At 44.3% G+C, this 27,157-nt stretch overlaps 3 protein-coding genes across 6 annotated transcripts in view; 1 reads left to right on the forward strand and 2 right to left on the reverse strand.

The window, feature by feature from the left end:
• Positions 1 to 326: 326 nt before the first annotated feature.
• On the reverse strand, positions 327 to 16,858 carry si:dkey-92i15.4 (uncharacterized). Of its 4 annotated transcripts, none has more exons than XM_063199512.1 (7): positions 16,796 to 16,858; positions 4,389 to 8,260; positions 3,525 to 3,723; positions 2,610 to 2,708; positions 2,128 to 2,374; positions 1,082 to 1,198; positions 327 to 740 (listed from the first exon to the last, which is right to left on the reverse strand). In XM_063199512.1, exons 2-7 carry the CDS (start codon positions 7,256 to 7,258, stop codon positions 583 to 585), a joined length of 3,690 nt encoding a protein of 1,229 aa, XP_063055582.1. In that variant the 5' UTR covers positions 7,259 to 8,260; positions 16,796 to 16,858; the 3' UTR covers positions 327 to 582. The 4 variants fall into 4 exon arrangements, with proteins under 4 accessions (XP_063055582.1, XP_063055583.1, XP_063055581.1 ...); XM_063199513.1 differs by lacking the exon at positions 16,796 to 16,858 and adding an exon at positions 14,186 to 14,280; XM_063199511.1 differs by lacking the exon at positions 16,796 to 16,858 and adding an exon at positions 10,989 to 11,188.
• c5h1orf43 (chromosome 5 C1orf43 homolog) lies at positions 16,014 to 19,930 on the forward strand. Its single transcript, XM_063199515.1, has 7 exons — positions 16,014 to 16,236; positions 16,527 to 16,628; positions 16,771 to 16,879; positions 17,051 to 17,104; positions 17,228 to 17,394; positions 17,713 to 17,771; positions 18,127 to 19,930. Exons 1-7 carry the CDS (start codon positions 16,171 to 16,173, stop codon positions 18,332 to 18,334), a joined length of 765 nt encoding a protein of 254 aa, XP_063055585.1. The 5' UTR covers positions 16,014 to 16,170; the 3' UTR covers positions 18,335 to 19,930.
• Positions 19,931 to 22,993: 3,063 nt separating this feature from the next.
• Positions 22,994 to 27,157, reverse strand: part of tuft1a (tuftelin 1a) — a 23,963-nt gene continuing 19,799 nt past the window's right edge. The window contains exons 8-12 of the mRNA XM_063199517.1: positions 26,891 to 27,114; positions 26,189 to 26,294; positions 25,891 to 25,974; positions 25,458 to 25,552; positions 22,994 to 25,300 (exon numbers count right to left, since the gene is read on the reverse strand). Of these exons, the coding sequence (XP_063055587.1) occupies positions 25,225 to 25,300; positions 25,458 to 25,552; positions 25,891 to 25,974; positions 26,189 to 26,294; positions 26,891 to 27,114 (585 nt within the window). The 3' untranslated portion in view covers positions 22,994 to 25,224. The remainder of the gene's footprint in view (positions 25,301 to 25,457; positions 25,553 to 25,890; positions 25,975 to 26,188; positions 26,295 to 26,890; positions 27,115 to 27,157) is intronic.

Genomic DNA, 27,157 nt, shown 5'->3' on the forward strand with positions numbered 1-27,157 from the left:
CCCTCGTTCAATTCATAACGGTTTACAAGTGTATTATACAGCGTAATATGTTATGTAGTAGTTGTGTACGTGAGTTTATGTTCTTGCATTGTGTCCTCACAGACATGTTGCTTTTGCGCCCTCCTATGGACAAAAGAAGAATAACTTGTGTGCAGAAGGAGCTTCCTGTTACAACATTCCCTGACCTCCGGTAGGACACTAAAGTTCCATTAAAATGGACTTGTGATACTTGCCCACTTCATTGAGAGATTGTCAGATCACTTTCTGTAATTAACCGTGATTAGGGTAAGAGGTTTGTACATGAAAAACACAGAGATATTTTTAAGTTAATTTTCCATTATTTTATTAATACATACACAGAAAAATATATCTTTCATGGATGGACAGATATGTGCATTACGGTAAACGTTAAGGTAAACATATAATGATATAAAAAACTGCATTATTTTAGAACAAAGAATGTTGTCACACACAAATAAAAACCTTCTCTTCGGCCTGCTTATAAAAAAACAGAAGTTTTCCAGTGCTTAAGAATACTCGTTAAGTAAGTAGTCACCATGGCAATGGACGGTGATGAGCTTATCAGTGCGGTGTGTGGGGTCGCCATAGCAACAGCTCCACCTGACCATGAGGGATCTTCTTGATCAGCTGCCAGGCTTCCAGACGCCTCAGGCCCTCCATAGTCTGGCCATCGATCTCCAGGAGCTCGTCACCGGGGCACACGTCGGAAACAGGGCCTCCTGAGAGAGGGAGAGAGAGAGGGAGAGGGAGAGAGAGAGAGAGAGAGAGAGAGAGAGAGAGAGAGAGAGAGAGAGATGGAGAGAGAGAGAGAGAGAGAGAGAGAGAGAGAGGGAGAGGGAGAGGGAGAGAGGGAGAGAGGCAGGGACAGGCAGGCTGTTGATTAACCTAATTCAGATGCAGACAAAAACACACTTGTTTCAGGTGTGTGTGTGTGTGTGCATGCATGAATCTGTCTGTCTGTGTGCGATGTTTTCTTTTCCGTAAGAAATCTTTCAGACAATTCTTCAGGTCACACACAGATACAAAACAAAATACTTGTCTGTCTGTTTGTCCTCCTTACCTTGGAAAATCTTTTTGACGGTCAGGGGTCTGTCACCCAAATTAGAGCCCAGGCCTCCCTCTAGACTGAAACCCAGATCAGAGCTCTGCTTCCTCAGTGTCACACGTAGCTGCCGGCCTGGTGAGACAGACAGAGAGAGAGAGAGAGAGAGAGAGAGAGAGAGAGAGAGAGAGAGAGAGAGAGAGAGACAGACAGACAGACAGAGAGACAGACAGACAGACAGACAGAGAGACAGACAGACAGACAGACAGACAGAGAGAGACAGAAATCATTACCCTCACAATACCCAGACAGTACACATACTGTACATGAAGTGCTAATTGTCCCCCCACCCACCCACTTAAATTTCCGAGGACTTATATGATAAGAGGTATCTGAATAATTATGACTACACAAGAATTTTCATTACCATTGGTCTATGGCTGTCCTCTACCCATACTGCTACGCTTTCTTTTTCTCAATCCAGTTCTCCAGAAGGTGTCAACCACAGACAGACACTACAAATCCTACCATGCACTGCACAATCCTTCAGTCATTTTATGTTTGTATTAAACACAGGTGATTTTACTACAGTAGTTACCAGATGATAACTACAATGATTTGTGAGCTCATTGATCCACTCAATGTCTCCATCAGACCAACCTTCTTCAGGTACAGAACTCACACCTTCTTTTCAAATACATTTATTTCCTTTATTTACATAGGCCGGACTTGAACCGAGGTCTCCCGGCGTGATGGTATGGCCCCTCATGCCTCTTTTCCACTGCCTGTTTTCTGGTAAGCCTGCAGGCCAATAAAGCGTGTCTGGGCCACCACTTTTTGCTTTTTGAATAGGCACAACACAGCAAAAAAAAGACGCCTGACTCGGCCTCCACATTTTGCTTTTTGCCGAGTCGCGCTGTGTCAAGCTGTAGGGCTACCAGAAAACCCGGCAGTGGAAAAGAGGCATTAGCCCACTGAGCCACCGTGCACCCAAACCTTCTTCAGGTTAACTTGCATCACCCTCAGCCTACCTCCACGACATAATAATAGAAACCCACGCTCACCTGACTCCTCTTTGTTTGTGTTGAGAGGTGGTTTCCCGGTGTCGCCGCGTTTCTGGCCAGAGGTGGCGACCACGCCCCGCTGCAGCACCACCACGGCCATGTCCCTCCCCCGGGCCTTCCGCACCGTACGCAGGGCCTCCCAGTGGGCGCAGCCTTGTAGCGTGGTGCCGTTGATTGACAGCACCAAGTCACCCTCTCTAATGGAACCCTGTTGGCCCGCCACACCGTGTGGGAACACTTTGTGCACCTGAGAGAGAGAGAGAGAGAGAGAGAGAGAGAGAGAGAGAGAGAGAGAGAGAGAGAGAGAGAGAGAGAGAGAGCGGGAGAGAGAGAGAGAAATAAGATAATAAGACACAGAGAGACGGTGAGAGAAGTTCAGATTCAGTCAGGCATCAAAACACTTCCTCTCCCATTCCACACTGTGGTAAAATGGTAAATAAACAAACAAACAAAGAGCACAAACAGATGAGTAAAGCTCTCACTGTGACTGGCTTGTTTTGGTCCTGTCCTCCCGCCACTGTGAAGCCCAGGCCAGTTCCCATTTCCTTGTGTAGAACCACCACCTGGACATCTTCATAGTTCTAGAACACAGCAATACACAGACAGGATACATTATGCGCTGGCAGTATATAATTAAGTATAATACAATGTCATTTGAACACTTGAAATTGGGATTTGAAGTAAGCACAATATCAGATAATACAAACTCATAATTGTTCATTGTAGAGAGCAATGGATATAGCTTCATCCTAACAACTGTACATTTCTAAGTTGCAACCCCACAATACATCATGTACTTCACGAATACTAGTAGGGGAGCCGAGAGGGGGGGACAACCAGCTCAATTGTCCCGGGCCCAGGGAGAGAGGGGGCCCAGAATTGGATCCTCATTAGTGTGTATATATTGGGTGGGGGGACTTTTCAGATGACTTTGTCCTGGGCCAATCCAAAGCCGCCAGCGGCCCTGCTAGTAGTACTCACTACGTAATAATCACTAAACAAATGCCTTTAAAAGGTACACTGTGCAGGAAATGGTCAAAAAGGTACTGCAACTATGCTGCTCATTGAAACTGGGCTGCCTATTGTCACATGTGATCTTTACATGAAAGTTTACTAAGTAATAAACAAATATTTCCTAGTATGGTCCAAGTAGTCATTTTTGCAGCTAAAAATGGCTATTTTTAGAAATTCAAAATGGCGGACCATGGAGAAGACCCCCCTTTTCATGTATGAAAAGTGCAATTTTTCCAGTCATAATGAATACTTAGAATTTGATGTTGGTGGAAAACATTAATGAAAAGGGTAACATTAGTGAATGGGCAGCATGAATAAACAACTAAAAATCTCACACAGTGTCCCTTTAAGGTGTCACTATCCTGGATTCTGTGGTGCCTTACCTGTAGGGTGTCGTCCCCCAGGTTCCTGACGTCCTGCAGGAGGTTGTCGAGCTCCTCGGCCCCCAGCAGAGTCACACAGGACAGGGCCGAGATGTCCGAGCTGAGCGAGGCGGAGCGACCACAGGGCCAGTCGTCAGCCTCCTCCTCGCTGTCCGAGGGGGAGTAGTCCACTCCTCCGAAGTTACACAGCTCGGCCAGGCTACAGGTGGAGCGCCGTGGAGTAGAGTGGGGATGGAGGAGGAGGAGGAGGAGGAGGAGGACGGGCAAGGTGGACAAATGAAATTCAAAACCAGTAATTGAGCCACAGGAAGGAAGGAAAACAAAGAGGCAGCAGATGGACAAAAAAAAACATTTCAGGGTGTGTAGAGTAAAGAAAATAAGCTAACTGGCATATTCAATGGATTTTTGATGTATATCTGATAACCCATAACAAGCTGCCATTGCATTTGTGGCATTGTAGTGTATTTGTGTGTTCAGACAGGTAGGTCTGCACACTGCGGAATAGTCTAAAAAAAACAAAACATATTAAGTTAAATCAGCAACTGGATCAGTACCCTGGATCTACGTCAGGCATAACTTACACTTAATAAAGTTCATTTTTTTCCGCAGTGTGCAGACCTACCTTCTTGAACTGTCTGGCACTTTTGTCTGGCACATGCAACAAGTAATTTTGGATGTGCACACCCTACCCAAAATTATATTTGTGTGAATATTATGATAGGAATGTGTGTGTGTGCGCGCATGTGTGTGCGTGTGCGTGTGTGTGTGTGTGCACGAGCATGCATGTGTCAGCTCGTGCGTGTGTGTGTGTGTGTGTGTGTGTGTGTGTGTGTGCAAGCGTTCATACACGTGTGATTAACTCACCTAACAGAGAAACTTCTCCTATCCGACTGGCTCATGTTGCTGGTGATAGTCAAAGACGATTCATCCGAGTCCGAGTGATCATCATCATCCTCGTCATCTTCTTCATCAGAGCTCCATCTGGCCATGGCTACGCTGAAAGGCCCCAAATCCCCCGGTTTATCCAACAGAGTCAGCCTATCTAGAGGAGGGCAGTTGGCCAGGCTGTCTGGACCACGAACAAACACTGATGCCTTAGTGGGCTGGAAGCTGTTTGTGGGGGTGGGCGGCTCAGAATCAGGGCTTTGTGGCTGGAGGATGCTGTCTGACAAGGCTTCTGTCTTGGGCGATGTGGCCAAATTACCATTGAGGCCAAGGAATAAATGAAGGCTGTCGGGAGAGTTAGTTGGCGTCTTATCTGCATCTTCAGAATCATTTACGACGTTAGAACGCCTGTGAGTCTCGGGGTTATTGAAGTCCAACGTGAATCCTCCATTGGAATTGTTATTGTGATTGTTTTTGTGATAGGGGGACGGATTGTGTGCGGATTTACTGAAATCTAGCTCATCCAGGTTTCTCCCATTGAGATCCTTTTCAAGAGTTTCAGGACGTGGCACATTTGAGGAGGTCTTTAGGGTTTTAGTTTCTATTTCAAATCTGTCAGAGTTAAGTTGCCTCAGTCCCACCTCATCCACAGAAATTGATCTGGTCGTGGCCCAACCTTTGTCCTGTTGTGGGATTCCGGAATTCCCCTTCTGCATTTTGCCTCCCACAGCCAGATCGGATTCACTTTTCTTCAGGCCTCCCCTGTCGCTCGGATGCGCCGGGACAGAGAGGGCCCTCCTAGGGGTCAGGTACTGAGAGGCGCCTTGCGTCTTCTGGGACAAGGCCTCAAACTTGTGGATGGTGTTGCGGACGGAGTCCAGAGAAGGGGTGCTGAACTTGCTCTTTATGGCATCCTTCCTCCTGATCTGACCTTTCCCTGGATGGACGGCAGAGTCAAACACATCCTCGTCTTCTGTAACACTCTTCAATACTCTAGTGGGAGAAGTCTGGCCTTTTGATGGATTGGTCAAGCATTTATCCGAGGTGTGTTCCTTCAATGGAGCCCTGCTAACCTCTGACTCTACTAGTGGTTTGTTAGCCATGGCTGTGGCTGTCTCTTGAGAGTCTTTTGTCCTGCTGAGTTGGTCTGTTTTCAACCGCAGTCCATCTCTCCTGCCCATCACACTTTCTTTTGCCTTCCCGTCTGTGACATCCTTATCTATCGTCCCTTCTGGCTCGGCTTCTTTTATACTCCTCTCCATGACGACGCCTCTGCTTTTTTCACCGGTAGGAATCGACTCCTTCCTGAAGTCTTTGGACGGCGTTTCTGTCTCTCTCAGATGTTTCAGCTGAGCTGTGGCTGACAGCCTGCTCCTAGATCTGTCTAAGGACTTGGTATAGAGACCTACGTCAGGTGGGTCAAATGTCTTTCTCTCCACGGACCTTTCCCGATACCGAGAGGACAATGGTGTGGCAGAGGTGAACAAACTGGGCGAGGTCTCCCTCCTGGAAAGGACGGATTGAGAAGGGTTTGAAGTATCAGTCGATAAATTGCTGCCACTGTGAGAAAATCGCCGAGGGAAAGTTCCACCCTTTTGTACGCTGTGAGGAGAGAGGACAATATCTGCATGTGATGATGGCCTTCTCTGGTAAGAACTGACATTCAAATCTGGAGGCAACCCGTCAAGCCAGTCACCCACCGGAGCAGAGTGGCGCTTGGCTTTCGCATCGTAAGATGCATTCAGTTTCTCGATGCGATCCGAGATGGATTGGTTTCCAGTCACTTCTCTGGGCTTTGATCCGCTGGCTCCAAGGTCTCTCAACAAAGACCCCGCTTTAGGTTTAGCCCCAGTCGGGCTCGAGTCCTCCTGACTGGCTTGCCTCCACGGGTAAATCCCCTCCACAGGTGATCTGTGGTTGTCCTGAGACCTGAGTCTCAGTGGCAAAGACCGATCCCCTCCTGTCCGATCGACTGTTGGGGTCACTCGGTTTAACCTCAAAGAAGACGTCCCCTTGACCTCTTCCCCTAGTGAGGGCAAAGGCTTTTCGTTCTCTCGTAAGGCATTGAAAGCCTGTATTCGTGAAGACACGCTGTTTGCTCTACCAGAGTCCTTGTACAGCGCCCTCCTGTCAAGGCTGCTGTTTCTAGCGTCTTTCCTCTCCAAGCTCTCGCCGCGTCTGGCAGAGGCAGTGGACCCTGACAGGTCGTGTGTTCCTGGTCTGCTCCTGTCCTGTCCCCTCCAGTCCAGACTCTTGCTTCTGCTTTGCATGTCCTTTTTTCTCCACTCCGTTCTTCCTCTTCCCAATTGGTCGTTGGCCTTTCCTGGTTCATCCAAATTGGCACCGCTGCCACCGCCACCGCCACCCACGATTTTGACCTCGCCAGCAGTGCCACTCCCGGTTCCCACTGGGTCATGTGCCATTTTGGTGTCGTGTGTAAATTTGACTCGGCTCTGAGGTCTGCCTCTCTCCCTGGCAGCCACGTCTGTGCTGCTGGGAGCACTGGGCTGGTGACTGGCACTGCCAGAGGTTGCTTTGGCCGTTTCTCCCACATCGTTCCTCTGCCTCGGCCTCGCCCTCTCGGCCTCGACCCTGTTGTCCTTGTCCTTCTCCTTCTCGTGGTGGATGCTGGTCGGACGGTTCCGCATTCCGGTCCTCCTGACATCTTGGTATGTCAGGTCATTGGCAGACCGCACGGTGAAGCGCGCCGCAGCTGAGCCGCACATGGGCCGGTCGGTAGAGGAAGACGCAGCGCCCACGGCTGGTGACTCAGCTGCGGACACTGCGCTCCTCATGCCTTGTGGCAGCACTTTAGAGTCTACAACAGCTGATCTTGCTGCCACACTCATATTCAAACAAGCAGCGTTTGTCTCCGTCTCAGTGAATCTGAGACTGGACGGAAAGGTCTTGATGATGGACAGAATTATAACATAAGCAGCAGCGCACAGACAAAAGTGATTAGTCTCTGGAGTTTGAGCATTGTTCCCTGCGCAACCCCACCAAATGTCTCGAAATAATGTCCAGTGGTTTTGCTATATATTTCGCCCGCCATTCCCCATAGCCCTCCATTAGAGTTGGTCAGCTCAGGGAAGGGTTCAGCCAGTGCGGTCTCAAGAGAACTTTCAAAAATGTCGGAAAAAACATACCATCCAGTGTCAAACAAAAACAAAGACTTAGCATAATTATATGACGACAGTCCAGGAAGCAAAATAGAAGCGACTCAAAAGTAAGTTATGCTGTTTCTCCGGAGAATGTGGATGGGCAATGTCTGTTGCAATCCACAAGTGTTGTAACGATGACAAGTAAGGCTTGGCTACAGGTGAATTCAGTCAGTGTGTGTTTTTGCGGGAGTTAAGGAAAAAAAAGGAAAATGCGTCGGTCTGGTAGAGCTCGCTACAAAAACCATGATATGCTGAGAAAATATGCCGGCCCTGTCATCATTTTCTTCAGATTCCAAACAAGGCCTGAAATTGGAGACAGAAAAACACGCATATGTGTTTATATCGGTTTGGGTCCTTGAGGTTTGACAGTTCATTTGCACGTCAGGGCGGAGAGTTGCACTGTTTGTTTGCTCCTTTGTTTTGTAGTCCGTCTCCAGGCTCACCCAGTGGACTGACAGAGTTCTGTGTGTGTGTGTGTGTGTGTGTGTGTGTGTGTGTGTGTGTGTCTGTCTCTGTCTCTGTCTCTGTCTCTCGGTCTGTCTCTCTCTCTCTGTCAGCAGCTCCCACGGACCTCCGTTGGCCTCTACTCCAGGGGGGTTGCCGAGGTCATCTAACAGCTCCGTTGTCATTCATGGTGCATGGTTCTTTTTGTCTCTCGCCATCTGCCTGCTTTTGTTTTCTCAAAAACGCCTGAAAGCAGAGGAAGAAGAAAAAAAACACACAAGGACAAGAGATTTTATTTTCCTTAAATTGTAGCTCCTACTCCAGCACTGATCTAATTCTCTGGAATGCATTTTGGTAATCGTATCCAGGTCAGAAACACACACACAGGCAACCACTACTGAGGAAGGCCAAACTTAATTATGGTGCATTTGAAGAACGGGACATTTTACAGGGCAAAGGCAAGTCTGATTATGGTCATCTGAGACGGTGACAGTGAAAAGAGAAGAAAAAAATGAATGAGAGAAGGAGAAAAGGGCAAAAGAAAAGGAGGAAATGGGAGTGAAGGAGTGAGAGCAAATGGAGATGCAGAACTCAACCTCTCTTTAGTGAAAGTGACAATTATCATATTAAGTGTGACAATGAGGTTCCTGTTTCAAAAATTCTTCTGAATTTTTTCCTTCAATTTAGTCACTTATTTATTTATTTAAGGGCTCTATGACAGACTTACAAGTTTATATCACAGATAAGTTAAACATTACTTTAGATTAATTAAAAGCTCTATGATTTAATAACTAACCGTTTTCTCATTTAATTCACAAGATTCCTCTCTTTTCTTCAAAAAATGAGGCTCACAAAATGATCTTTGGAAACTAGCAATGGCCAAGCCCCAAGCCCTTGCAACACTTCACATACCAGCTCAATGCTCTCACTGTGGTCAGATGCACTTGCTGAGACGTTTGCAAGACAGACATGAAAGTATCTCTGACTTGTTTTTTTTTCTGTCTCTCCATTTCTCCCTCCCTCCCTCTCTCTCTCTGGCCTGTTTACATAAGCAACATGCTTGAGCTACTCTGTCACACATACAGAGTGAGAAAGAAAGAAAGAGAGAAGGAGAGAAAGACAGCGACTGACAGAACCTGATTAGCAAATGGATAACAGGAAAAACACAACAGACAGCAATCCTGAGGGAGGCCACACTTGGTTACGCCACGCCACATATACAGACACAAACACGCTGTCAAACATATGAAAGAAATACTGGATGCGGGATGTAAACATACAGTTTCTCATTTGTGTTGACAGATATGCGGACACATTCAGTTACATGGTGAACCCGCAGGACCACAGCTGACCAGCAGCAGACATCCCGGCTTTATACAGTTAACAGCCCAGCATACTGTATTACCCGTATGTTCATATGTTCAAGCCAATTCAGTGATCACTCATCATCACAATAAAGCATATTATGTCATCCAGGTAGATGAGCCATTAAAATAGATGCCATTAAAAGCAATGAGCCATTAAAATCACTTGTGTTTGGGGCAGAGGTGGCATAGTAGGAATCCATGACAGGATATTACATTGTCTCAATCCGGTTTTTCAGCCTCTGTGTCTGACCAGGCCAAGAAAGCTCAATTTGAGTGATAGATCTGATAACAGGTGTTTGGGTTAGACACGCTATGAAACAGATTTACATATGCTGTATTAGTGCCAATGGAGAATAGCCAGAGAACCACACCTGAATGGGAACAAGTGGGCACGTGGCCCGAGAGGCCAGATAACACACACACACACACACACACACACACACACACACACACACACACACACACACACACACACACACAGCCTTACGTCAACCTTTACTGTTACTGACCCGCCTTAAACACAAACTCACAATGTGGTCAAACAAACACATACGCACTGTATAACACACATAGAGAGACACACACACAGAGGCACATAAACATTACACACACACACACACACACACACACACACACACACACACACACACACACACACACACACACACACACACACACACACACACACACACAATTCAAAGAGGTCACCACAAACACATCTGCTCTGGTTTTTGTGGGTGCAAGGCATGGGCAAGTACCCAGCAGCACTCACTGGCTTGTGAACTGATCTGGGATCTGTTGGCAATGCAGAGTATTTTTTAACCTCGATTTACTTACTTACATAGTCATTCAGTGCATCCATCCTTCTTTACCAAACAAACAAAAAAGTTGAATATCAGATATACAGTATCTGTCTAATGTCTTAGCACAAAAAGGTACTTAACACACACACAACTGTCCTCAAGGTTGCCCGGCCATGCAGGGTATTTTGATTTGAGTGTTTGGCTGCTGGGGATATAGAGCAGGAGCAAGGAGGAGCCCCAGTCAGTGCTAGCCTGATTAAACACCAAGGGTAAACAGAACACGCATGTGGCCAAAGCCGAGCGAGGCACCGAGAAGCACAGGAAAGGAAGAACGAAAAAAGGGAGAATGAAAGGAGGAATGAAAAACAGAAAAAAATTAAAAGTATGAAAACTAAAAACTAAATCCATCAACTCATACATAAAAAAAGTCCTCTTGAAATAAACAGATTGCAAGCACACTGAAATACGTACAGACCAACTAACATGTAAGGCTGTATAAAAACTATATAGGCCTAAAAATAAACGAGTTTTCGCACAACTGAATGAAAAAGCCAGAACTATGACCCAAGACACAAGGGCGTGCACCTGTGAGACCCTACCTGTGCAGTCTCCGGTGAATGGACAGAGCGTGTCGGCTTACCATAAAAAAAGGAAACACCTGTTCACCTGGCTCAAGCAGTCGCTCTCTCACACATGGCCACTTCCTACTTCCATGAAGAGCGCAGAGCTCTTCAACCTATAACCATTGAAATCAGCCAGTGGACTAAGACCGCTTACGAATAAAAAGACTAAGCGCAAACACACCTGTTATAGATCAGCAGCTGATCGAAGAGGTGCTCTCCATCCTTCCTCACCCTCCCTCCGTCACTCGTTCACCCTCTCTCTCTCTCTCTCTCTCTCTATTGCTCCCTCAACACTCTGTCATTTTTGCCTGATGCGTCTCCAGTTCCGCAGACTAGTCCGACTGGTTTGCCACCTCTACCCTTTCCTTCCCCCTCTCCTATTGTTGCTCCTTCTGCTCTCTCATTCTCTCCTTCTCTCTCTCTCTCTCTCTCCCTCTCTCTGTATTCCTCCTCCTCCTCCTGCACCTCCTTCTCTCTTTCCTCCTCCCACTCCTTTTTCTGTCAAGTCTCTCTCTTGATCTGACTCTTTCTTTGACTATTGCTCTCTCTGTCTCTCTCTCTCTCTCTCTCTCTCTCGCTCTCATAGTCGCTGTCACAAATAGCCAAGAGAGCATTCCTGACGATTCATGATGTTGACATGGCACGTTGACATGCAGCGTCTTACTGTAGGTGACAAAGAGCCTCTCTGTCTTCAAAGAGACATATTACACAAGGCACCTGGGCAGGCATGTTTCATTAGTGTGCTGTAGAATAGGTCATGTCCAGGCCAAACACACAAAGCTCCCCCCCCACTGGACAACAATGGAGGCACACATACACATACAGGACATGTCATTCATTCATGACTGCCATCTGACATGAGGAGAGGAGCGCCCGAGGAGACTTACGGTAGTGTGCAGAGGCGTGAGTAACGTAATTATGGCTGATGCATGTCAACATGGGAACGGGCACACTGGAAAATACACACATACACTGGAACACACACACTGGAACACACACACACACACACACTGGAACATGCACGCACGCACGCGCACACACACACACACACACACACACACACACTGCATGTACACACAGAGACATGATACAACAAGGGGTGTTCTCTCACTGAGTGCTCAATCATGCGAAGAAACATGGAACTTACTATCCCCCACCCAGTAACTATCTCCAACCCCCTCTCCTTTCCCACACACACACAAACAGAATGCACAGAAACAAAAACACATGGACAGAGACCTATACACAGACTAATACCCATGAGCCTCTTTGCCTATTGTTGTTATGACATCATAACACCCTAAGGGAGGTAAGAAGAATAACAGACAGACAATATACAGAGAGAGAGAGAGAGAGAGAGAGAGAGAGAGAGAGAGAGAGAGAGAGAGAGAGAGAGAGAGAGAGAGAGAGAGAGAGAGAGAGAGATGTGTCTGTGTAGACACTGGAGAGAATGTGTCTGTGTACAGTGGAAGAGAGACAAAAACTGTCATGGGAGTGAAGGGAAAGAAAAAATGGGGATGAGACATTTATGGTAGCTTCCGTATCCTATATTTACATCTGTTGAACCTAAATTTAACAAAGTGTAAACTAAACAAACATTGCTGATTATCCACCTCTCCACCAACCGGCCAAAATGCTGGTGAAATTTCAGCTTGGCTGGTAGATGAGACCAACTTACTTGCCTCTTTGACACATTAATGGGTACTTGTTTGGCAGGTAAGATTAACATCAACTAGCCATTTTGGCTGGTAGTGAAAAAAATAATTTATGGCCCTGCAGACAACCTACTAAAAACACACAACACGACACATATAAGGTGAATTCAGTCCAGAAAGTATAACAAAAAAATATGCATTGTTCTCCAAATTGGGTTACAACGACACTGACCCAACACCAAAATGGAGCAAGCTTCTGTTGAGTCACACTTCTAACCAATTTGGCCAAAGTGTGACTCTGTTGTGTCAGAGAAGAAGTCCCTAGCCTCTACAAAACAAAACAACCAGAAGAACCACGACAAGTCCCTAACGCTCCACGCTCACTTGTATCCTAAGCTTGGCAGTGTAGTTTCTGGTGAATGTTTGCGTTCATACTTAAGGTTATGGAGAGATGTATCGCTGCACTGTGGAATGTGTGTTCCAACAAAATTATCTGCACTTCTCTGGAAATGCCTGTGTGTGCGTGCGTGACTATGTGCATGCGTGCGTCTGTGTGGAAATATAGTTCTTTCTGTAATGTCACACTCTCTGTGATTGTGAAACCCTCAAAGTATGCACCTGCAGCTGGAAGTAAATGACTGTAGTACCTAATGGCTGTGATCAGATACTGTACATATTCCAGACTTGATCTCTATTCACTGAAAACATGGCGTATAATGTTATGCAATTAGTTATAAGTTGTAAGCTGTAACCATAAAATTCAAAACAAGGAAGTGAGAGTTTTTAACATGTTATGACTTAAAATATAAACTTCCTGGTTAAATAAAGATTAAAAAAATCTGCTTTGTATTTTTAATTAAATTCATGTAATAAATGTACAATCGCAAACGCCATGTTCTAATGTATTGAGATGTGCCTGTTCATGACTCCAGTTTACGTTGTATAGCGACAGTGGTGTAGTCTGTGAACCTTCAGTTCAGACAAGCATGTAGCATGCCTTCCAAGCTCACTGAAGGTCGTTGTCAGGTGGGTGTGCACTGCACAACTTTGCAGGTGCTAGACAACAGTAGCAGGCGGTAGAAAGTAGTGTTCATCAAACAGAGGAAACGTTGCAGATTCTCATTAAATAAAGTTTATCTTTTTGTAGCTCAGAAGCACTGTGCTGACCATCCGTTTCCTGACCTCGTTGAGGATAGTGGAAAGGATAAGCTCTAGTAACAGGCAGAGGCAATTCTAGGGTCAGGTGGGGCCCCAAGCGAAAATGCAAAAGAATGAAAATTTGAATCAAAATCACCACTACTGTGGTAAAGTGTGGTCTGTTATTCACTATCTAGGGGCTTGGGGGTCCCAAGCGACTGCCTGCCTTGCCTGGTGGCAAGATGCGCCTCTTGTAACAGGCCACCACCATCTATTTCTCAGAACCACCCAATGCAATTAAACTTCATTGCAAAAGTTACAAGTTTAAAAAGTGTGACTGAAGTCTCTCAGGTTTGCATATTTCCAAAAATAGAAAGAACCACCATTTAAAGCTAACATGCAACCGTTTACAAGCAATCAATAATAGCAGATATTTCATTTCATGAGTGGTACATTTGCATCTCTGATCTAAATAACATTTAGCATGTTGTAACCTGACATAGTTCTTTAAGCTGATTTTAAAAGGCAAAGACAAATGCAGACAAATAAACTATCAGTCTATTTCAATCAGTCAGATTTTTTTTACCTGTTTGCTTTGCAATGTCTTCTGCTCTTGCTGCCTTTCTGAGAGCCTCTGAACTCGCAAGACGTTAGGCAAACGAGCACAAGAAAGCGCGCAAGTACAAACTCCTTCACCACACCACTTCCTGTGAGAGCGAGCCTGCATGCATGAAAACGGGTGCCAGTGGCCTCTCTGTCACATGCAGCCAGGAAACAGCACGACCAATCACAGAGACTGAAAAAACACATCTGAGGACAACTCATAACAGATAGAGGAAGAATGAGGGAAATGGGGGAGAGGAGAGAGAGAGAGAGAGAGAGAGAGAGAGAGAGAGAGAGAGAGAGAGAGAGAGAGAGAGAGAGAGAGAGAGAGAGAGAGAGAGAGAGAGATGGAATGAAAGAGAACACAGACTCTAAAAAGGGGGCACGGAACAGGCTTTAATGTGGGAAGGCCAACTAGTGGAGCATTGCGAGCTGTTCTTCAGATAGTTGTCATGCAGCACAAAGGGAGGCCTTATTCCCATCATCAGCAGCGGAGGAGCTGTCACAGACTATATTCGCCTGGCCCGTCAGACATGCTAAACTGGGATGGGGACATGTGACACAGCATAGCACAGCACAGCACAGCACACACAACCACCCCCACAAACACACACACAACAAGACACAGACTCACTCACACACACACAATCACACACCCCACTACAAGCATAGCACAGCACACACAACCACCCCCACAAACACACAGACTCACTCACACACACACAACCACCCCCACAAACACACAATAAGACACAGCATAGCACAGCACACACAACCACCCCCACAAACACACAACAAGAGACAGACTCACTCACACACAACCACCCCACAACAAGCACACAAAAAACACACAGACTCCATCACACACACGCACGCACGCACGTACACACTCACACTCACACTCGCACGCACGCACATATACGCACAAATGCACACACACAAACACAGGTTGCCAACTGTCTTTGAAATGTGTGAATATAAAAAGTGAACACTTTACTGTTGTGGGGCTCTGGGGGTCCTTCCACAGAAAATGATGCAACTTATTTCTTAGATTAGTATGGAACCGTACTTTTATTTCTAAATACGGGATGATTCCATGTTTCAAGGGACGGTTGGCAACCCTAACACACACACACACACACTACACACACGCACACACACACGCACACGCATTTTCCCACACAGTACAGAGCGAGCACGCATACTGCAAGTAAAGATGTGCAAAATCGAACACACAACAAGCAAAGATGCAAAGACACACATGGACACATCCACGCATGCACACATAGGCCTCCTGCACTTAAGTGCCAGACAATGACTGTGACAGACAATGTGATATTCTCAGACTGCATGATGCAACCCACTAGGCCTACATTCTGCCACCTGGCAAGCCTTGTCTGTGCCGGAAACAGGTTTGTGGTTTTGAAACAAAGTGATGTTTCAGCTCTGTAGCACAACCACTTGTGACGAGATGATCTTCCTTCTGTCATTCTCCATTCAAAAATAAGCTGCTGAAGACTTAAGACTAAAGTTAAGTAGGCCTAATTAGAACTTCAGAAAAATAATGTAATCGCTTTGGATGTCGTGCTAACATGTTTCCACAAGCAATAAAGTTAGCTTAAAATTGTGCTCCAATCGGGATGCCAAAATTGGTCTCCTGCCATGACATAGTTCAGCTAAAAGAACCCTATCACAGCTCTCTACCTCCCCACCACCACCACCACTGAAAGCAGCTCCTCTCCCAGGACAGCAGATGGCGATGTGTAATATTAGATTTTGAGATGGACCTTTCGAGGAAGAAATCAGCTGGTCACATGATCAAATACAACAAAACATTAGGAGGAAGAAGGAAATGTCAGATGTAGATCTTGTTCGTATATTACAAATTATGGTCGCGTTTGAATTATTTTGAATACCTCATATGGATTATTGAAGAAGTAAAGTTGTAAGTAATAGAGGCGTTAGATCATGTCGTCGTCGGACTCGCCCCTATCAGGGGTGAACGTAGTGCTTGTGATGGCCTACGGCAGCCTGGTAAGAATTGTTTTCGACTCAGCCAAATATGAATTTAGTGTTTTGCTTTATAGACATATTTCAATAGGAAAACTTCACGAAATGAAAGTTATTGTTTTCTATGTCAGTGTTTTAAAGTGCATATGAACGCCAAAATGTAGTTGCAGCTAACGTTTATCATTGTATTTTTCATTTTGGTCAACAAACTGTCTCAGTTCCGAGTGACGACTTGCAAAACGACGTTGATTGAAGTCTTCTAACGTTGGTTAGGCTACATAATTCGCTAACTGGTCACTGTTATTTCTACGTAGGTGTTTGTGTTGCTGTTCATATTCGTGAAAAGACAGATTATGCGCTTTGCCATGAAGTCTCGCCGAGGACCGCACGTGCCATTGGGCCACAATGCTCCTAAGGTAGGCTAACCCACCACCAGGCATTATTTCAAACACTCAAGTGCAACCAACAGATTTCTTCGAAGGTGGTTAATTCTCTGAACCCCCATACTGTCATTTATATTTTGAGTTGAGTTAAACTGGCTTTGTTCTTTAAATCCAGAAATTGAGGGAGGAGATAGACTCACGTCTGTCCAAGGTAAACGACATCCGCTTCGAACCACGACTCCTGTCAGCGGAAGACGACCGTCTCACACAGAGGGGACAAAGTGGTAGGGCCTACAGTTTATGTCGTCCTAATTCAAATTGGAAATAACATGGCAGATGTTTGCATTGCTTTGTGCAGGAATGACCCAGGGTGGTAACAATGGGGCGCCTGTATGAAGTTTTTTTGTATTTGTTTGTTTGTTGTTGTAACCACTATGTTTTGTTTTTCCTCTAAGGTTGTTATAATTACCTATATCGAATGAAAGCATTAGATGCCATCAGAGACACTGGTGAGTAACCCCTACGTTTTTCCTGACATTTATCATCATATCAAGTTTGTTGTATAAACAGTTGTTAACTCACTGTTGTTATTCCTCTGTGTGTTTTTGTGATCCATTTGGGATTATATCCAGACTTGCCATTCCATGAGCTGGGCTACAGCTCTAGTGCATTGACGGGAAGGAAGTACCGTAACTGGCTGATTGAACTGCGTAACTCCCACTCCCTGTTCAAAACCACACGCAGCGGCCTCATCGACAGACTACTGGAGGGATATGACGGCGCACGACACGGCACAGGGGTTGGTTCTCAATTATGAATTTGAAACTTTTCGCTTTTAATGTATTAACTGTGTTAGTTAATGACTGATGTCCCGTTGATATGGGCCTACCGGTCGAGCTGAGCAGCAAACCTCTTGGTCGGGGTTAGTGTTGGGGTTAGGGACATGTTATCAAGCTTCAGGTAGCTCATTTTGACAAAACGGCACATTTCGACTGAACTTGGCTGCTTTGTTGAAATTGGCTTGAAGTTCCATCAACAACCCATCAGACTCATGAGCAAAGCTGGCTGTTAATACATTTTATTATACAGTGTGTTTTACTGCTGTGTTTTTCCATAGGTCTTCGGAGAAGCAGAATTTGTGAAATACCAGGATGCTTTGAATGAACTAGCCACAGTGTGAGTATTTTGCTAATTGACACATTTTTAATTGACACATTTCCTACAATGTAGCGACACTTGGAATACTGTCATGGTGTCCTATAGAGTTGTGTGTGTGTGGCAACGCTATAACTTTGTTTGCGCATTTCAGCCTACTAGGCCTTCCTCAGGGTATATGAAGAAGCCCAAAACATACAGTATCTTTGTAGACTAATAAATATAAAAAACTGAATCTTGAGTGCCTCAGATTACCTTACCTGAAGTCCCAACAAGGAAGACCTTGAACACCTGGTGATGACACATTGTAAATACCTGTTTTATTTTCTTCTCTACTAAATCTTTTTGTCATGTGTGTCATCTCCTATATCTCCAGGGTGAAGACCCACTCCAGCTCCTCCAGTCTGAACCAGCAGCACCAGTCGGCTGCTAAGGACCTGACCAGCTCTCCCGGCCCGTCCTCTGCCTCCACCATCCAGGTCACCTACCTGCCCGCCTCGGGGCCGCGCAGCAAGAGGCCCAAGCACTTCCTGGAGCTCAAGAACTTCAAAGACAACTACAACACACTGGAGAGCACACTTTGATGTCACAGGCTAGAGTGAGTGTTATTGAGAGAGAAAGAGAGAACACGACAAACTGTAGAGCACTCTGATACCACAGACTCACTAGAGTAAGTGTGTGTGTGTGTGTTTGAAAGAGTAGACCGGACTCAACCAGGCAAATCTGGAGAATAAAAATCACTGGAATGAATAAATCTTTTGTAGACTTGTGCGTATCGACTGTGAAAATCAGTGTCGATGTAGAGTTTTTCACATGGCACAAGCAGCCACAATTGGAGCATAGATCCATCCTACTGTACCAGTGTCTAGTCATGATAGGTGTTCTTAAGGAAGCGGGCTTGGGAGTGGCATTCCTGTAGATTTTCTTAAATTCTCAGACGTGAAAAGCATTCCCCAAAATGGCACTCGGTGCGATGTGACTTTTCTTTGTCTGTCACTCGGCACAACCAACAGGCAAGATTAGAAGTTACCGGCATATGTGATCCTCCTAACGCCATTATAAACAGAGTTGTTAGGAAGGCTTTTTTGATCTTCTATTGTGATGATGAAAATGACTTTGCCTCAACTTTACAGAAATACCAGTGCGTAATAAACTTTCATAGCCCTCCAACGCATACTGTATATTTACATGTCCTATGTGACTGGAGCTGGCTTTTGTACTACTTCAGTAATGGTGAACTCTTGTCACTTAAGAGTCTCCAGTTGGACTATGGCAGTGTGTGTTGTCATGTCAATTGAGATGTGGTAGAATTCTTAGTCCTGCATAGAACAGAACTGAAATCCCGACATTCACAACAGACCAATCACAATTGGGACTTAAACAATGGGTATGATCTTTTTCATAGCAGGCAATAACTAGGTTACTGAAATAGTCACCAAAATAAGGTTGCTGTTGTAGTTTGGCCTGTGTTGCTGAAGAGAGGGCTTGATCGAAATGGACTGGCTTGCGCTCTGCAGTTGAAATAGTGACTTTGGACCAAAAAAATGTTATTAAATGATATTCAGGTAAGATGGTTCAGATTCTCCTTTCAAAGTCTATAGAATGCATATTAAACAGGCAGGTGATCACAAACAAGCCCATAGCTGAGCTCCTGTGGGAACATATGAAATCCCATGAGCATCTTTAGTTTGCGTTGTGGCTCACCATCAACATGATGCATGATACAAAATACTTTCATGTTTATATTTGAAAATCTGAACTGTGTGTATTACTGTACCTATGATTTTAAAGTGCACTTTTATTCTGTTTTACTGATTTTCTACCAATTAATTTATAGTTGAATGTTTAAAGTGTAGAGAAAATGAGCGTGTGTGTGTGTGTGTGTGTGTGTGTGTGTGTGTGTGTGTGCGTGTGTGTGTGTGTGCGTGCGCATGCGTGTGTGCGTGAGTGTGTGTGAGAGAGTGTGCAAGCACACACCTGTTAATGTACTTGGGACATCAACAGACAGGGGTCTTTTTTGCAGTGTGATCAGGCATACAGTATGTCATCCTCTTGTGTACTGCATTGTATACATGTGATAAACCTGCAGGGCTGTCCCTGTGCGTTCTACCTTGAATGTAATGTCAGTCACCGCCTCATGGGTTTGGTCTGAACCATAAAATTCTCACTCTGAACTGAAATCTACCAATTTCTTGTCTGACATTTCTTTTAAAATATTTTTTGGGGGTTTATGCCTTTATTTGATAATGATCGTGAAATGGTTGGGAGAGAGAGATGGAGTAGGCTTGGGTAATGACCCAGGCTGTATTAGAAATTGGCAGTTTATGATGGTACAGTGTCTTTGCAAGTTGTCAATTTATGATGGTACAGTGTCTTTGCAAGTTGTCAATTTATGATGGTACAGTGTCTTTGCAAGTTGTCAATTTATGATGGTACAGTGTCTTTGCAAGTTGTCAATTTATGATGGTACAGTGTCTTTGCGCAGTGTGCTCCAGCACTCCCTGACATCTCTTACTCTGGACACTCCTATCATGCTCTTGGCCAGAACTGCTTTATGTGAGGAAGAAGGTGAAAGTCATCCGTTTCCAAATGGAACCCCAGGGCTGTACGTAGCCACAGGTAGCTGTGAGTCTGATTGAAAAAGGACCCATTTGACATTCGTGTAGTGAAGAAGACAAAGCAACTACCCCCAAGTCAGCTACACCAGGTCACTATTACAGTTTTTCTCAATTGGTTTGGCTAATTTCTTGAAACGGAGATGACATTCCTATAACCATTGGGTCATTTGGCCAAACATTCTTACACTTCTGCACAACAGTTCAGATAACTAGCAAAATGTCATACACCTCCCAAAACAGCTCATTCTTGCATCAGCACTAACCCTTCTACCACATAAATAGCCAGTACCATAAAAATGGGATAGATCCTTCTCAATTGCTTAGGCTCATTTGCATTCATTTAGTCCTTCTGTCAAAAATAAACTGTATGGTTCAACATAACTACATGGATCCTCATCACTTTCTCATATCACTCCAAAAACACTTTACCCGTGTGTCAAAACTAAATTCCTTCCCCACATATATCATCAGTACCCCCAAGATATATTGTCCCTTTGCCATTGTGTAAGCACTGCAAGTCAAAATGGTTAGATGTTTTGTCTACGTTCAGCTAACAGATTTCGACTATGTATAAAAATGAAAAAGTGAGTGAAACCATTGAAGTTTGACAACACAGACAATTTACCAAGGACATTTATTGGTAACTTTCTTTACTGTAAATTCATATACAGAAAGTAATGCCCATATATTACAGGTTTCTCATGGGTTTGGCTCATTTCTCAAAACAGAGATAACATTCTCAAAATAACATGGACAAGTCCCAAAACAACTAGCAATTGTTCAAAAGAGAATGTTGCTTGAAAAGATGTCAAGAAATTAGCTAAATAACAGAGGAAACTGTAGTATACACGGTTGTAAAATGATTTTATTCAGACTAGTAAAGTTACAATATCATCTGGCTTGTTGAACACTGTCATGAATTTACTGTTTAATGAAATTCTTAAAATATTATGTCCTTGACGGTTTTGACAATTGTGTAGACTGCTTTGCATATGATGACTTACACAATGAAATCATGCTGACATGTTTTGGAGAGGGCAACTATTACACTGAGAATTGTCTAATTCGTTTAGATAAGCAAGACCAATTTATTTGGAAAATGTGCTAAATGTATGCTCAATGTGTCAACTGTAGGGTACTTGTACATAGCCATCTGCAGAGATGTACTAAACATTTGAGTCATGTACAAAGAATTTGATATTTGATGAAAGCCATGAGAAATGCCCCTGTTGTTTTGAGAATGTCATCTCAGTTTTGAGAAATAAGCCAAACCAATCGAGAAAAAACTGTAAATTAATCACTTTAAATAAATCACTTTAATCCTACCTTATTCCAAAAGGTCATATGTGCTCCTATTCTAGGCTTGTGATTAAGGAGGGCCGGTCTCGTGAAACTCCTGGAGGAGGCATATGGGTAGATAGTGTAATGACTGAGCCAGAGTCAGATGAGTTAATCTGTAAAGTGGCTTGATCTAATGCTTCTGACCGCTCCTAGCACTGGGATTTAGCTGTCAATGCCATTGTTGGTCAGTAGGTGGGGCTGTATGTTTACAACTGAGTGTTCTGTCTATGTGAATGCCAAAGTTTCTCGCTCTGTAGGTGGCACCACAACCTTAGTGCTGTCAGCTGTGTACAGTGTGTACTCAGCAGTTTCACGGAAGAAGGCTCTGAATTCTTTGGAAAGGGAAGGGAAGGAAATAGAATACAATACCTTCTCTCAGGAGGTGTTGTGTCATTAAGTAATCAATCGAGTTTTATCAGGTCATATACATGGTGTCTCCAAAATGACCAGCTTTAAATCATTGTAAAGTTGGTGTTAATTGAAATAACTGCAATTATGGAAGTATTAAAGAATTTACAGACCTCACTTAATTGTTTTTCAATCACCTGTTCTAAAAGTGACATCTATTCTGGTTCAGGCACTGCAGACAACACAAGTCACAATTCAATTGTCTTCGTTCATTTTAATTGGCTGCATTCACTTTCAGTGGCTGTTGCAGGTCTCATAACATACTTAAAACAGATCCGGTGGCCAAACAAAAGTCACATCTGTAATTTCTTTGAGAATTCATTCTAAATACCTACTGTGCAGTCGCAGTATACATTTTTGGGACGCCCCGTGGTATTATGAAATGTCTCCAGCATATCTATGATTGGGCCAGATTATATTAGCCAGGCCGTGCCCTCCTAGTGACGCAACAGCTTCAGCGTTGCTACAAGTCAGGTCAAGAGTCAATGCAAGTACTTTCTGAGTTCCCACAAATACGGGAACTCCTCCCACTTTGTTGGGAAGCAATCTATCATTAACAAACCAATGGAGGCCATTTGGTACATGATAATTGTTATGCTCCTGGTCAGACCAAGTCTCGATGAGATTTAAAAGTCGATGATAATCAGGCTAAGATTATATAACTCCTCTGTATAATTGCTCATTGTATAATACATTGTTTGAGTATTAAAACACATACCATGTAAAAAAGATTGTTTGGTTCAGAACTTTTGAAGTAATTCCTACACACACACCATCATTTAAGAAAATAAAATGAGTAACCTCACACATCATTTAAGAAAATAAAATGAGTAACTTCACACTGTGTAATTCACAACATGAGGGAGAGAGACAATAAAGGCTTGGATTGGTTTATTGAAATATCCAAAGCATTCACACATTTTTATATAAGTTACTACATGCGTTCTAGTCACATCAACAATAATAATAACTACAAAACAAGCTGTCACTATTTACAGAGCTTTAAGCATTTGGCTAAGTGCTACAAGGTTTTTCTGAGAGGAAAAATCACAACAGACAAGAAAAATACGACTCACACAACACAAACAAAAGACAAACAGACATAAGTACTATGTACAAACTTGAACATTAAGAACAAAAGCATTATGACACTGAACTGAAACTGTATATTTCTAAATTAGGTATCAATATTAATTAAATAGGACACATTTGCTGTGTGTTTTTAAATAATCTTCATCGTCACCATTGACTTCATTTCATTTTTGAGCTTCAGCAATACTGCTGTTAAGCAACTGAGTTCCTTCAACATTACACACAGAGACACATATTGCGTTCACACCCACAGATGATGTCATCGTGTTCCCGATCTGAGTCTACTAGACCCTCCTGTCTCTCACGCAAACACATTGACGACTAAGGACTGAACTGGTCGACCTCCAAACTTTCACTCGACCACGTCATAAGCTATCGCAAAACTGTAGAAGACGAAAACGAGAGGGGTGGCGAGGAATTATGTTTGTTTTTGAAAGTCTAAAGTCTAACTAGAAGGCGAGCCGAGGTGATTTATTAGTTAAGTGCTATAGAAACCTAACTGCCAAGTTTCTCTGGCTTTGTCTGCCTAACCCCTAATGCTGCAATAGTGACACCATTGTTTTTTTTTCCCCTAATCGATCGCTTTCTGGGTCAACATTTCCAAGCTCCTGTCCCAAACCGACCCTTCGTCCTGATTAGCTGAGCAGATTTTCTTTTTACAAAAATAAATTAATTTATCAGACCTTAACAAAATAGTTGTCATCCTTCGAGTAGCCTACACTATACGCCTCCAAACCAACTTTCTTTTATCATATCAAATCATGATTATGTGGTAAGACTTCAGGCTAACACTTGTTTCACCTACATGTTTTATCAAACTACTAATATGCATGGCTGGAGGCGCCAGACTAGACTGGGCCTGACCTTGTGTTCTGGTATGTGTGTGTGAGGGACGGGGGCAGGGTAGTTATGACATCACATCCTGTTCTCTCATCAGGGGAATGACCCAGACTATTGTTTTGGTCCTGATTAGAACACGGCAGGAGAAGAATAACTATTCAGCCCTTACTGTAGATCACAAACACCCCCATAACATAGGCTACTTGTACCACACACACACACACACACACACACACACACACACACACATACACACACACACTGTTGTGTCTGCCTCCTGTCCGTCTGTCTGTATGAAGATCAGTGTGCGCTCTCTGTAATCTGGGTAAGTGTGTTAAAGCCCTTTAATTAGTTACAGTACAGCATGGCTGTATACTGATCATACTGTGCTGAGCTGTGCTGAACTGCGCTGGTGTGGTAGGACTGAGGTACAATGCACTGAGGTTTGACTACTTCAATGTCTGCAAGCATTGTGTTAGGAGGTGTTACGGTGGTTAATACATGTGTTTTCAGTCTCTCGTTCCCTCTCTCTCTCTCCCTCCTCCCCCCTCCCCCCTTTTTAATGACACCCACCCCATACCAAGCTGAACAGATCATCATTTTTATGTGCTCACGTCAGCCGTGAGTCACATTCTTCACCGTCACTGTGTGTGTGGTGTGACTGTGTGTGTGTGTGTGTGTGTGTGTATTTGTTGCGTATGATGCAGATTGTTTCTAGATTTAGCATGTTTCAGCATAAGCTGTGTTTTGCATAGTGTTCATCATTTACGACATGCAGAACAGTATGTATCCACTACTACACAGACTCACTACACTCTACTGAGCGGCGATGCGAAACAACATCAACTTCCGTCTCTTCAATAAACTGAAAGTGTCCATTATAGAAACAGCTAAAGTCACTTCACAACTAATAAAAAAAAAAATCAATCAACAACCACATGCACACCTAAACACTCACTCGCTCACTCAGGTACACACTTAAGTGTCAAGATGTGGGTTAAAAGCATGAAATGTTGTGGTGATGTGACAGTCAGTCAGCAGTATTGGTGGTGGAGGGGATGGTGGTATTGTAAGACATATCCTCCTGTGCTTTTGCTGAGGCTGGCCAGAGGGCATTATGGGATTGATTTGTGGTGGCGGTGACGCCACTGTTATGATGAAGCCCCCTCCCCAGCTCATGACTTGATCTCGATGACCTTGATGAAGGGCAGAGACTTGTTGCTGCCTTGTGTGGAGGGCCTCAAAGGCTTACTGGAGGGGAGAGAAAGAGAGAAGAAAAACAGACATTTTATTCGAATGTTTGATTGATACGTGAAAATTTTTTGTATGTGCAAGCGTTCATGTCTATGCTGCCCGTAAATAACGTCTGCATAATATCTCTGTGATGTGTGAATGGTTATTGTGTTACCTGTATACGATCTGGGGGTTGTTGTCTGAGGACAGGTAGGAGGTGGACCTCTGGCCCCCCAGGTAGAAATCCATCTGGTCATGCATCTCCCTGTTCTGTAAATACAGACACAATGGACCAAGTTAATTTACCAATCTATACCCAAAATATTTTACATATCGGCATATAGGCACAACAAACACGAGTTCATTTATGATCTTAAAATCCTGATCCTAAAACCCTAAAATATAATACATACTGTATAATATAATATAATATAATATAATACAATACAATATAATATAATATGTATGCAATATTATTCTGTATATTGTAGTCTACCATAAAACTGTTGAAGAGCAGCTATCTCAGGAATTAGCCATGGTAGCTGTTGCAATGATTTGAAGGGGTAGTAAGCAATGTTTCCACATGATTACACCCGCCAGGCTCTTACCTCAGCTTCCAGGTAGGCCACCCTCTCCTCCAACTCCCTGATCACCCTGTCTCTCTCCTGGATCACCAGCTTGGAGTTCTGCACCTGAGGGCAAACAAATGGTGGAAATATAAATAAATATGTTGGAGTATGTCATTTGGAGTACCAAATGCGTGTCTTACTTGAATATGTTTATGTTGTGTCTGTGTCCACATGATGTGTGTGTGTGTGTGTGTGTGTGTGTGTCTGTCTGTTAGTCTACATGGTGTGTGTGTGTGTGTGTGTGTGTGTGTGTGTGTGTGTGTGTGTGTGTGTGTACCTGCTCGATCATGGTTCGTAGCTTCCTCTGCTGGCTCTTCAGCATGTCGTCCAGGTGATGGAGCTTCTCCTTCAGCACTGCGTTCTCTCTCTGAAGCTCCTCCGACCTTCACAAACACACACTGCATTTAGACACGGTCCTCATACTGTATGTACAGTACGTGTACCATACGTGTCATTTTTTGGTGAAGAAATACAGGGTCTCACAATAGCCACTACCTCTAATATGGTGGGTGTGGCTTTGGTCATGGCGGGTTTCTTGCGCATTTGTTGACAATCAGCAAGTAATTGGACTGCACAGAAATATTTGACTTGTTTGTGATAATTAGGTGATTTTCGCGATACGCATATCGCCTCTCATGATATCGCGATTTCGATACATTTTCGATATATTGTGCAGACCTAGTTGGGACACCACTGATGTAGCCTCAACCAATATCAGACCAAGACGTAATGTGTGGTCAAATGATAGTCAAGCTGTGGTAAAGCTGTGGCGCAATGCGCAGAGCACCTGTACCATATACTGAAGGACCCGGGTTTGAGTCTGGCCTTGTTCATTTCCCAACCCTACTTCCCAACCCTCTCTCTCCCACCACCTTCCTGTCGCATCTTCACTATACTATAAGCCTAAACAGTAGTTAAAAAGAGATAATTGAGCAGAAGTTTACGGATGGCTAAGGCCACAGTAGTCAAGTTATCCTACCTCTTCCCATTCTCTAGCCCCTCCTCCTTGTGCTCCCTGAGCTGCATGAGCTCCGCCTCCCGGGTCATAAGCTCCTCCCTCAGGCCGGAGCTCTCCTGCTCAATGCCCGTCAGCAGCCGCTGCAGCTCTGTGATTCGCTGGTCCTGCTGCTCCGCCGTCTGCGTCGCCTCCCGCAGCCTATCACTCTGCTCCGACAGCTGCTGCTTATACTGACCAGCCTCCCTCTGAGAGATGGAGAGAAAGAGAGAGAGAGAGAGAGAGAGAGAG

This window comes from Engraulis encrasicolus, chromosome 5 (genome assembly GCF_034702125.1).
Source record: "Engraulis encrasicolus isolate BLACKSEA-1 chromosome 5, IST_EnEncr_1.0, whole genome shotgun sequence".
NCBI lineage: Eukaryota > Metazoa > Chordata > Actinopteri > Clupeiformes > Engraulidae > Engraulis > Engraulis encrasicolus.

Coding starts and splice junctions, on each gene's coding strand:
- si:dkey-92i15.4 (XM_063199512.1), bottom strand. CDS start 7,258: ATGAGTGTGGCAGCAAGATCAGCTGTTGTAGACTCTAAAGTGCTGCCA. Junction 1,199..2,127: donor CACAAACAAAGAGGAGTCAG/GTGAGCGTGGGT, acceptor CTGTCTCACCAG/GCCGGCAGCTACGTGTGACA. Junction 741..1,081: donor CGTCAAAAAGATTTTCCAAG/GTAAGGAGGACA, acceptor TCCCTCTCTCAG/GAGGCCCTGTTTCCGACGTG.
- c5h1orf43 (XM_063199515.1), top strand. CDS start 16,171: ATGTCGTCGTCGGACTCGCCCCTATCAGGGGTGAACGTAGTGCTTGTG. Junction 16,880..17,050: donor CACACAGAGGGGACAAAGTG/GTAGGGCCTACA, acceptor TTTTCCTCTAAG/GTTGTTATAATTACCTATAT. Junction 17,772..18,126: donor TTGAATGAACTAGCCACAGT/GTGAGTATTTTG, acceptor CTATATCTCCAG/GGTGAAGACCCACTCCAGCT.